This window comes from Agelaius tricolor, unplaced genomic scaffold (assembly GCF_023055355.1).
Source record: "Agelaius tricolor isolate 1412-34295 unplaced genomic scaffold, bAgeTri1.0.p SCAF_1, whole genome shotgun sequence".
NCBI classification, from domain to species: Eukaryota; Metazoa; Chordata; class Aves; order Passeriformes; family Icteridae; genus Agelaius; species Agelaius tricolor.
This window is the reverse complement of record NW_027269261.1, coordinates 33825174-33837846: the sequence shown is the minus strand read 5'-3', so window position 1 is coordinate 33837846 and position 12673 is coordinate 33825174. Positions and strand designations below refer to the sequence as shown.

Here is a 12673-nt window from a genome sequence, read left to right as displayed (position 1 = left end):
TGCTGGATTCTCTTAATCTCAATTACCTTTTTTAATGTTTTTCTAAATTCTCTTAGAAGTCCTGGGTGTTTGACATTCCCACAGTTTGATTACTTTATATGGCCTAAATTTTCTGATAGTTTAAGCAGCTTATAAATGTGTGGGATTGTAAATCAAAAGGGATTTGCTCATTTTTTTGCTGAACCTGCTATGATGCTGTGTGTGTTGGATAAATGGGCAGGCCTTTGTTGTGATCTGAGGTGATAAAATATGATTTCACACTTATTTTATACATTGTTGCAAAGAGTTTGTGCATGATAATTTTTAAAAGGCAAATATGTACCTAGCAATACTGTGCATTAATTAGACTCACATGAACTCTGAAACTACAAACCCATAATCTGATTTCAATTATGCTCTAAAAGGCTAAAGTAAGTTACTAAAGGTAAGCTGCCAAAGTGTTAAAAAATCAAAATGAGTAGAAGGTCATATAACAACAAAGAAATTTAGTTTTTTAGGATAGTTTGTACAAAGTCCTGGATTTATGTTGATGCTGTTGGCCTTACCTGATTATCTTACACGTTTATCACACGGAATAATCAGTCTTGTAGAGTGTTTGCAGGATAAAACATGCTATGTGAGTGTTAATTATCTGTTTTTCCTCTACAGCTCAGACAATCAGTATGCCCTTCTGAGAAACTCTACTCTTTTGCTGATCTTCAGTCAAGTAAGTAATTGCCAGCCAGATTTCAGGAAATACTTCTCAGGTCTGGCTTACGAAAAGGGCCGTCTGATTTTCTTGCAGCTTGCCTTCTGAAGGTTTGCTCTGTGGAGTAACAGAATCAAAGACAAAAACCTCTGTGGGAAAGAACAGTTATTTCAAAGATAAAAGGAAAAACATGCCTGTTGTCTTGAAGCAAAGCCTTCCTGATTTTTTTGCTTTAGTATTTTTATTTTTGCATTTTACAATGAACATCTTGCCTGCTCATTTTTTAGTTTACTAAATGTCTGCCTTACTACGTATAGTGTCAATATTTCTACATATATAGACAATAGTACATATTTTTTTACAATGAGGTTTTACTTTTTAATACTTATGTGCTATTACATAAAGCTTCAAAATAACCTCCAGGAATAGGACAGAAAGTTAAATTTAAAAGGGATATGTGTATGTTTTTCTTCTATGTGACCTTTCAATAGAGAAAAAAGATGAAATGATGCAGTTATTACTTTTGTGGCTTCACAAGTTTCAACTGCTTGGGTAAAAAAGATGCTCATTACAATCTCTCAGCAGAGCAAATGTTGAAATAGGAAACATTTTTTTCATATTTTTTGGCATCTTAAGGACTTAGGAAGAAATACATCCTTGGTTCATTTTTGCATGTTGTTTAAAGGGATTTTCTGGAGAGTAATGTGAATATTTTGATTACCTCAATGTTTTTAAGTATTATCCAGAGTTTTGGCTACAAACCAGCTTAATCAATTGGTATAGTACCTGTATAAACACAAAAAATGCAACACATAATATTAATTTTACTTCCAAACACCCTGACATTCTGCTGCCTTCTCTCGAAATGCAAGGGCAAAAGACCTTAACAAGGCAGCAAATTAAAATGGATAGATTTCAGTTATTTAAAACATAGTGATTTTCTGTAATGGGTATTCTTAATTTGTGTAACAAAGGTTTTAAAATGATGTAGGCTATGGACTGCTATGCTTCATTACACTGCTGGGATCCAAAGAAAGAGTCTTTTACCAATGGCTGATTCTAGAGTGGTGCAGGAGGAACTGGACTGGAAGAGTCTCTCTTTAAAAATTAAACATTGATCACCTATACAGCAGTTGTCTCTAGTGTAGGCAAAGATTTTTTTGTAACTGATTGTTCCATACAAACAATCTCCTTCAGGAGATGATCTCAGCTTTCCTTGGCTTGACTGGAGACAGGGGGAATAGTGTGATAAGTTGTCTGGAAAGAAGCTTGGTGTTGAACAGGCCTGAGCTGCAATGGATAAGTGGTACAAAAGTCTGTAGAGTGGCCAGAAGCTTCTGCTAAAATTCTCATTCTGAAGGAAATGGTGATGTGGCCTGTGATACAGATGGGATGACTGTCCTCTCACTGATACAGAAATAACTGGTACATAGCCAGTTAGTTTAGGAGGAGACAAATGAGAGATCCACATGTAGTGTTTCATCTGTACTTAGTCTGAGTCTTAAGAAGATTCCACAGGAATTTTTATTAACTCCACAGCACCAAGTGTTTAGGACATTAACACATTAGCAGATCTTGATACTTCAGGCTGCAGTACAAATGGTCTATGCATAATCTTATGTAAAGGTTTTGGCTGACTCTTTGCTTGTGTTGTTTTCCTGGCTTCCTTGTTAGAGTGAATAGATGGTCTCTATGGTTTTAGAGTTAAAATAATCCAAAAGTGTTTTGGGTTGGTGTGGGAACTTGTAGTAGCTGTGATTTTTTTTTTTTCACTGCATCTGTATGCTCCAAAAGCTCCAGTTATTTCATTACAATTTCCCTGTTTGCTGCACAATTTATGAATGGTGTTGATAAAGCTTTTGTTTCTTTGTGTACTTAGTGGAATCTATAGGAAAATCAGAAATGCATTTGCATTAGAGGCATGAGTATATAGGGGAAAAGATTTCTTTGAACAGAATCACATGAACTATGAATACAGGCTGCAATCTGAAACAAAAACATTTTCAGGAAGCATCTTTGTAATGGAAGATAATGTTTCAACACTAATCAGAAATGTGACAGAATTCTCATTGATATTCTTTTAATATTTTTTTGGGTCCCCCCCCCCCCACCACTTGTAATTCCAAATGTTGGCTGATTTGTAGTGCAGGAGATATATAAACTGAATAGAAATGTATAGTTTTATTATACACTTTTTGAATAATTATCTGCTAAAAGATATAATACATGAAAAACCACAAAGCATGTGGAGGCATCCAGCCATTTATGAAGTTCTTTTCCAATCTCCATATTCCTTGAAATTCCTTTATATGTCCTAAACTCAGATTAAGTAGGAGGAGTCTCTGAGCATTGCTACTTTTGCTAGTTCTCATTTATCTTAAGACAATTTCTTCATTCCTTAGTTCTCTGGGCTATCTGTATGTTACAGCAATTCAGAAATCATCTCTGATTTTACTTACCAAGACTCAGTATCCTGAAAATAGTTTGTGTGCTGTATTATGGGGCAGATATTTTGCTACTTTACTTGTGTAAGAATCAGAGTTACATAACTAAATCCCCATGCCTTATTTAGAAATTTTTTCATAGGCCTTTGTTGCATTTTGTCTCCCACAGCAAGTTTCTTAAACAATTAAAAAAGTTCCTTAAAAACAAAATTTGAAAACGTACACAAATTTCATTTCATTTTGCTTTTGGCCTTTTTTTTTTAATGTGCTTGGAAAACCAGGTCTTGATCATTTTCCATTAAGGTTCCTGTGGGATTTTTTTTCTGGATCATTAACTCTGATGTCCTGGACAGATTCCAGTGTGGATAATTGCATTCTGCTTCCAACTCTATCAGTTCTCCCTGAAGTTCCAGTTGGTTTTGGTATTCATGTTCACATCTGTCCTAAGCTACAGTGTCCATTTGTAACATGCTCCTTATATGTTTTCTCTTCTTTAGTCTAGGGTTGTTACATTTGCCAATAGTGAAACAAACCATGCCTTCCTCTCTTTGTTATAATACATTTTGTAATGTATTATACATAGTTTAAGGTAAATCACATGTTATCTTGAATAATTACATTTGAAGTAAAAAACATTTTGGTTTCCAAAGGGTTATTATATAAGAAATGCAAGCATGTGTTTATAATTTTTCTTCTATATTTTTTAAACTTGATTGTTTCAGTCATCTAAAAGTTTGTTGCTTCTCTTGAAGGCACAGTCCTCATAGATACTATATTTTTCTATACCAGGGATTTTCTGTACATTGTGAAATACATACATGTCTAGATTTCTAACATTTACATTTGTTCATGCTTACAACATCACCTGCACGCATCCACACTGTTAATTGCACTTGGGTAGTGCTGTGAGCATCTATAGATGTTTATGATAAAATTACAGTTCACCATTATGCAGAGATAGAATTGATTCATAGTGCATCATAAATCTCTGCCATTTGTTATAGACTGGTGCTTGAATATGTTCTGCTTCACATTCTCCATTTTGAACTAACTGGTAGGAAAAAGAAAGTGTGAAGCAGATAGTCAGGCAGTGAACTTGCTAGGGCAGCAGCAGTTTAATTTTTTTGAGTTGAGACCTGGTGCATGCATAATCACTTAATTAGAAAATGAGGCACTGTGATTCTATCTGAACAACATGAATAGTGGTGCTTTATAATAAAGTGATATGTACTTATTATTCTTTCATATTCATTGTTTACCATTTGCACTGTATGAAACTCCTTTTGTTCATAAATACTTTTCTGTTTCATCTGCTAGCATAAAGCGTTTCTGACACATGTATGGAGAACGCAATATAAAAGTATGTACTGCTGCATAAAGTTCCAAGCATATTTCTAATGCAGTTCATGTTACAAGCCCAGATGCCTAATTTTTGTATGCAATGTCTTACATCTGCTCACACATCTGCTTTATCTATTGGCTTTTGATCTTTAACTTGCTGTTGCATTCATATGATTTGGCAGTAGCAACCTGATAAACTCTACTGTGTGTTGATAGGTAACTGTCACAAAAAATGAGAAATGTCTGCCCTCTGTCAAAATTGCCCTCTGTCAAGATTAATTCCTGGACTGGAAATGTCTAGACTGTATAGCTGCCATTGGATGTTTTCAAAATGTTGGTGAAATGTTCTGTTTATGACATGGTCTACTTTTTTCCCCTTTCCCAATAAGACACTGAACGGTTAAGCGAAGAAATGAAGGATGGCCTCAGGCACCTTGCACAGACTTTGCAACTGTATTTGAAAACTGAGATCCAGGATGAGTCTCAACTGCCACCTGCAATTGACTTTTTTCAGATCTTCACAAAAGTAAGTGTTAAAATCTGGTTGCTTGACAACTCATAAATAATCTTTTCCTCGTGTTCACGATTTATTTCTGAGTGGGAGTTCAGTAGATATATCACACTGTGAATGTATGACAAAGTGGATTCAAACTATTTTTTTTATTCAGTCAGTATTTAAGCAGAAGTATAACTTTAATTGCAGCGCTTCAAAATTAAAGCAGTAGCCAGAGGATATTTTTTTCTTTTCCTTTTTTAAAATTATCATGTTAAAGTTGTTGGGTGAGAAAAAAACCCAAGAAAGTTCAAATATAATTCAGTCAATCAACCTCAGTAATTTTTTCACAGTAATGAAGAGCATATAACATCACTCTTCAGCCTAAAATTTTTCTGCAAAGTGAAATGTATTTGCAGATATCCTCCCATCCCACTTTGTCATTTAGAGGCATATGCTAGTGTTTGTTATTGTACTGTATCCTACAAGCTGCTTTTTCTAGAGGCCTTGTGGATTATTTATTGGGAAAGGTGACATATAAAGTATTTAAAATTAGATTCCACAGTATGTAAAATGTCTATTGTGCTACTAACTAAATATTGTTGCTTTTGATGTAGATATTTTATTACTTTCAATTCAAGAAGCTAAACTCAAACAATGCTAGCAGAAATCTTTTATATGAAGAGTACTCAGAGTTTTAACTCCATTTATTTTTTTAAAATTTCTTATTGATTGATAAATTCTGCCATAAGATTTATCTTAACTTATTTGTGTTTTGGTTGTTTTAGTAAGTGTATTCTTATGAAGTAAGCCTAACTTTTTTTTTCTGCTATGAATAAAAGGAAGAGCCTCTTTGGGAGAAATTAAATAAAAATGCTATAAATCATCTTTTTAACATTTAAAAGAAGTCTGTTTGCACAGTTAAATTTTTTTTTTTCTTTTTGCTGTGGACAGGAGTAGGAGCAATTTAATCAACTGTGTTGTTTTTCTGGATTTTTTTATTTCTGATTAGACTGCTGTGATGTAAAGTTGCAATTTTACTTGAAAAATCACACAGTCTGAAATAAACCCAGTCAAAAGGGTACATAGATAAAACCCTTTAGGTACTACCTTGTCTCCACTCAAGCTGTTTTATTGTCTTGTGTTGGCAGCCTGGTTTGGCCTGAGCTTTGTCAGATGCAATTCACATGAAACATGCACATTGTGTTATCTGATGTAGAACTGTGCAGAGTTTGTGCAGCTGAAGATAAAACTGATTATCAGAAGATCATTGCCTACTCAGTTTGAACTGAGTTGCAGCTTGTAAGAAGTTCTTTCCAAATGTTTTTGCCTTCTACATAATAATAAGCTTAAGATGGGGAATGGCCATGTGGCATTACAGAAACAGTGTGATGAGTACTAAACACATTGGAACAGTGATGAAGAAAGTGCAGAAGATTTTTAATTTTTTTATGTACACACATGCACAAGCATGTGCACATATGTGCACCTCATCTCCGCTCCCGTGTAATTTACCAAGGTGGTGTAAGTGCCCATCAAGGGCAGAGTGAAAGCCAAGACTTCCCAGCTCCATATTTTGTTAACTGGAGAGCTGGGAATGCTCCTGTTAATGACATTTGCCTTACTGTATCTTTGGTGTCACAAAGATATTTTTTATATGTTGACTGTGAATTTTTCCCCACTGTATTGAATGTAGTGCAAGGTGCTCAGTTTTTAAGTTTTTTTTTTGTTGTTGTTGTTTTTTTTAATTTTTTTTTTTTTTTTTGTTTGGAGTTTTTTTGTCCATTAAACTAGGACTCGTTTCCTTCTTTTGCTGGTTTTGCTTAGTCTGTGTGATAGTCTGCTCTGGAAAAATGGAGAGCTAATTATATAGACCTGTCATGTGTACACATACTTGATATCATTAATACTAAAAAGATCTGGCAGAAGGGATAGGAGAATCTGACTGGACAGGTGAGTGGTTGGAAGAAAAGAGCAGTCAACAGCCATGTGCTTTGCATGAGTAAAATTAGTATCTTGTTCAGAGTTCAGTCAAGCACAACTGTCAAGCTTTTTGTAAGACCTTGTTGTCACTCTCTAATTTTCCATGTGGCATTTTACAGCTTTCCTAATTTGGTTGTCAAACAAGTTTGTTATGAGTGTGATAATGTATTAAAATATTAATTTGGTATTTCCCCATCCCTAGGCAGGTAGCAGCAGATGTTTTCTGCCATTCCCATGGAATGTTCTTTGAAAGATAAGCTGGATGTCCATCCAAGTGTTTTTTTTTTAAAGCTGAGTAGGGATGCTTATTCTCAGCAGGTAAAATTTAGGACTTGGGAACTGTAAAGTCTCTGATAAGACTTTTGCAGTCTCTTCTCTGTAGTATAACTCCAAAGAAGACCAGCTGTGATGACTTCCCTCTGTGGTCAATAGAATAAAGAAATAATACAGATACATAACTTCAATATATAATCTTGTTTTCCCAATCACTTCCAACATTCCTTTCAAGTTCAGTGGGAGCTTATTCGAACACTGAACTTTTTTGGATCAGTTCTTTCATTGCATGCCACAAAAAGATCCAGTCAAAGGTCATTTTTTATTCTGTTTGATGCTGGATTCTCAAGAAGGAAAATAAACAGACTGCCAGACAAAAGAGAAAAATTATCCTGTGGTGAGGTGACTATATTCCAGATGGTTCTTGGAAAATCTCCAGCCTGCTTTAGGTCAAAAGAGCTTCTCGGAAGCTCTTTTAAACAGTCCTCCTTCTCTGCTGTCCACTGCTCTTGTCTTTGTGAAAATTAATTATAGTTTTATTCACTTGCTTGTGATGCTTAATAGGCAGAGAATCCCCCTGAGTGCGCAATTGTAGAAACTTCCCACTGAAAATCAAAGGAAATTTTGACGTTTCTTTCCACGGGGGCAGAATTTCACCCCAATGTATTTGTAGTTTGCATGAGATCAGTGGCAAATACCAGCTGTACTGGATGGGAAGGTGTTTCAGAAGGGTTATGCACCCATCTTTCTGACAGTGTTGCCCTGTTCTTACTAGACAATTTGCTTTTGTACCAACTGTCCTTTGAGCTGGAGTTGAATTTTCTCATTTTTGTTATCTGATCACTTTTTGCAAGCTTCAGTTTATTTAACGTGCTATTTATCAAGGTTGTGACTGTTTTAAAATTCTGATCCTCAGTATTAAACAGAATTATCTGCAGCTAATTACGTGGTAAGGCTTTAACTCCACTGAGACATTTTCTAATGTCAAGATAAATTTTTGACAGTGTGGTTTTATGGTTTAATGATGTTTCCATAACCTTGAGATAAAATCAGTCCTTGCTTTTTATTCTTCAGCTTTTACTTACATGTGTGAGGAGGTGGCCTAGTGTCCTTTGAGACATTTAATGGATGCAGGATAAAGAATTAAATTTTTGTATACATTTATGGTTCTTTTAATACGAGCAGACAGAACCATGTGAACCTCTTTAAGACATTGAATAAACTCTGTACATATCATAAACCTGTGAGTGACTCTACTGACAGGAATCAGGCCAAAGATGACTTCTTTTAGACTAAATATAGGCTTGGCATTTTACATAGAGGTACAACTACTCATTCTGTGTCAGAATTCACTTTTTGTGCATTTTGAAACACAAGTTTGAACATTTATTTACCAATTAATGAGAAATAAGAGATTCTGATGTGGGCTAGTATGATAGCCATTTTAAAGATCTCCTAGTTTCAGGTCCTCACATTTATAAGAACAGTAATGTATAATCCACCTCTGCCTTAACTAGCAGTAAGATTAAATCCAGTGACAGTGAATGAACTGCTACAAGCAGACTTCTAGGGCAGTTTAGTAAACTTAATCCAGAAATGTATTGGAAAGATGTTTTCTAGAGGATGTTTTGATGAAAATGTCCATAAACTTTTTGGGAAAGGATGCTGGATTGAAGATTTTAGGGAACCCCATATGATGCCATTTTGGTTTTTGCCTTTTTTTACCTTTTATACATTCTCTGTATTTTTCACACATATGTTTGTAGCTCTGTAATCTATTGTATTGATGGCTAGTTTTCCCTGTAATTTTCCATGGCCTTTTCCTAAGCAGAAGGACAAAACAAATTCCAGAGCTCCAAGCCCTGGGAGGTAGAAGGCCCCAGTGCTCTCTTGGTTCTACCTGGGAACCAAAGCCAAGAACAACCCTTCAAGATGCATTCTCATGGACAAAGCACAACTAGTGCTGAAGGGGGAGCTCCAGAGAAGGGGCTTGACCTGGAGGGGAAATTGAATCACCACTTGTCCTCCTAATTGGTGCTTTTTATCAATTATGCTACTTTCATAAAACCTATGAATATGTATTCATCCCTGTGGAGGTGGACTTTTGTGGACATCTTTCCATGACTGCCCCTAGAGGCCTCCATTAAAGATCCTCTTTATTGCTTTCTTACTAAAATTATCCCTGGTTTCATTTCCAAGTTGGGAAAAATGCAACAAAAGAGCAGAGATGTTACCCTGAAACAGCAGTCTCCCTAACTCTTCTGTTGTGCAAAATTTCATTTTCTGGACAGTATTTTAACCACTTGTGGGATGATAGGAAGTAGACAAAGAATTTTTAGCTTTATGAAATTTTCAATCTTTCCTACAGTTCCAATCTGGACACCTTTTTGTTATGATCAGATTCTACCTTGAAAGTAGGTGTGCTGCATTCTTTTAGTTCACTGGAGAGGTCACACACTTGTATATGTGGGAGGTGAGTAGTCCTCTTAATGCATGTGGTGGATGTGCTGCTCACCACTATTTTCTCAGGTGCGGTTCTACTCTTTCCTTTTTAGTCAGTGTAGAATTGATACAGATCAAAGAATAAGAACATGTCTGAATGACTGTGGAGCTGTAAGTCTAGCATAATGGAAAAAGAAGTATCTCTATGTATTAGAAACATGTGTGCAATTTTTATATGTCAGATAAATTTATTTTCATCTCACTTTTTTGAGGTTTGTGATATTGACATAAGAGTAAAGAAGAATGCAAGTTTGATGCTGTAGCCCGGTCTCTGTGCCCACAAAAAGTTTTAACCAGAAGGCCAATTGTCTGTTTAGGCTGTTGGTGTGTAGTTGGTTTTGTTTTAAACTTAAGAAGTAGTAAGGAGGCTCTATAAAGTGCAGAGGTACATCCCTCAAGAGGCAAAGAGTCCTAGTCTCTTTAAAATCCTTTGTTTATTTATCCTATCAAAATTTAGATATTTTCACTGGTTCTTCTGTCTTTTCTGTACTTACTTTTTTTCCCACTCAATGCTTTGAAAGAATTTCTTTTCAACATAAGAAGTATTACTACCAAATAAAAAGAAATCTCACTGTTAAAAGGATTTTGGTATGGATCTGCATAGGCAGAAGAGAGCCAGGAGTTGAGCAGTGTCATTTGGCCTTTGTAAAACCTGAATACTAAATTATGGTAATTTATTTGTGTGTTGTTTTATGGGCAAGTTGAAGGAGATATTTAATGATGTGACTGATAAAGTGTGTTTCATCTTCACGTTCCTCCTTCAGATCTTACAGGCTCAGTGTTCTCTGGGTAGACCTTGGAATACAAGATACATCTGCCTGGTCAAGATATTCTTAAGTAATGCTTTCAGTAGGTTACTTTTACTTAGGATTCACTGGTTAACTTAATTTATGGAATCAGGGAAATTAAAATCAATTTGTATCAAGAAAGTAAAAAGAAGTATTAGGATGAAGTTATGAGCAGGTTAAGAATTGTTAAAGACATACAGGTGAAGGTTGCTTTCTGATGCTAGACTTGCTAATCTAATTAACTCTGGATGCACTTGTTCAGTTTCCCTGTGATTGGGAAGCTGTGAAGTTTTTTTTTTCCTGGAGGCAGGAAGAAAAGCAAGTGCATGTTTAATCCATCATTATTCTTTGTGTAATTCAAAGCTAATGTACATTGCTTCCCTGTCTCATGGTAAATTGAAGACCAGTACTGACAAATTTACTTTTAGTCATGGCCCGGGAAACTATTTTACAAACACCTTTTAATTTTGATAGTTCTTTTTATTATAAATGCCAAAGTCTTATAATTTATAGGAATACCTGAAACAACATTGGTTAAGCTTAGGTGCTTAACATACATTTGTGTTTGTTAATCTTTTTGACTATTTTAGAGTTGTAAGAATATATTCCTGCTCATCAAACTATATCAGAACCTTTTTCTCTGGCTATTGCCATCATTAAGTCTACTGCATGAGATTTGTGATTATCTTTTTACCTATAGTGCTATTGATTTAGTTGATAAGGTTTTGTTTGGTGGGAATATGGACAAAGGAGTATGGACTCAGCATTTGTCTGTGCTTGTGGTTTTAAGCTATTGAAAACTTCACACAACTGTGAAGAACTGACTTGCAATCATTAGAAATACAGTGTTAGTTAATGCCAAAATATTCCAGGAGAAATTTTCTTTACTCTTTTTCCAGTGTACTCCACAGGAACATAACAGAAGTCATTCTGATAGTTGTTCATAGTTGTACTGAGAAAACATGAATGATCACTTGCCTAACATGTATTGTTGATTCTGAGTTGCTGTCTTATCTAGCAAGAGGGGAATAAACTAAGATCAGCCTCTGCAGTACACAAACTCAAAGGAAATTGGTAAAGCTAAATGTATTAGGAGAAAACTAAGCAGTAGTTTGTGCTTCAATCCTGCTGCTCTTGAAAGCATAGGAATATGTAGAAAATCTGAAGTTCACCTTTTTTTAAATTTAAATTGGTCTGTGGTTTCAACATGTCTGTTAAATGGCAGTAATGCTTTTCACTTTTATAGTGCTTCCAATAAGCCTCAAGAAGAACTTGAATAAGATTTAGCAACAATTCTTTATAGTTTTCTTGTGTACCAGACAAGTATTTGTAAGAAAACTAAGGCTAATAGAAGGTGTTCCTATAGCTGCTTTTTCATGAGAGTTCTGTAGGGCAGTCAGAACCAAACCACATCTGTCCTACCACACAGTGTAGCAGTCACAGTCTGCTGCTTGTTTCTACAATGGAACAATGAACAAGTGTAAAGACAACTGGAATATGCACAGTTGTTTTTAAGAGCCTACATCTTAAGTTGTATCTTTTGAATTTTGCAGAAATAGTACTATACTGCTGCTAGGATTTGCATTGTATTTCTCATTATGTTTGTTTTAGCTCAATGTTGTTGCTTGAAATTAAGATTGCAGAGAAAGTGGCAACCACCATGCATCAGCTTTAGCAGCAATAGTGTAAATAGAGATTAGAGAAAAATGAGTAAATGTTTTAATAAAATAGGAAGAAATATTGCAGCAATACTCTAGAATAAGGGTGATTGAAACAGTCTGATAAGACTCCTCTCTCTTTACTTTGCCAAATGAAAGTTTAGTCCCTACAGGAAGTTATTTTTGTCTAAGGAGATTTTTCAGGTTTAGTGATTTTTCTGGTATTTCCTCATTGAATTATAATTTCGGGAGATAATCTTCTGTAGCAATTATCTTAATTTTCAGTCACAGTGGTTACCTTGAAGACCAAAAGGATATTTTACCAGAACATGAAACAAGGCTTCAACCATTCTATCAGATTTTAAATTAAAGTGCATGATCACAATTAAAATGTAAGCTTTTTCTAACAAAGCTTGTTACAAGTGAAAGTAAAACTATAAGACTTCAGTATTTCAAATTGAACTTATGATATAATTGGGGTCCCCTCATTTAGTTGTATGTAC

General features: G+C 35.1%; 1 protein-coding gene across 1 annotated transcript in view; it reads left to right on the top strand.

Moving 5' to 3' along the window:
- Positions 1 to 12673, top strand: part of SMYD3 (SET and MYND domain containing 3) — a 381469-nt gene that overhangs the window by 51752 nt on the left and 317044 nt on the right. The window contains exons 4-5 of the mRNA XM_071429172.1: positions 649 to 706; positions 4863 to 4999. Of these exons, the coding sequence (XP_071285273.1) occupies positions 649 to 706; positions 4863 to 4999 (195 nt within the window). The remainder of the gene's footprint in view (positions 1 to 648; positions 707 to 4862; positions 5000 to 12673) is intronic.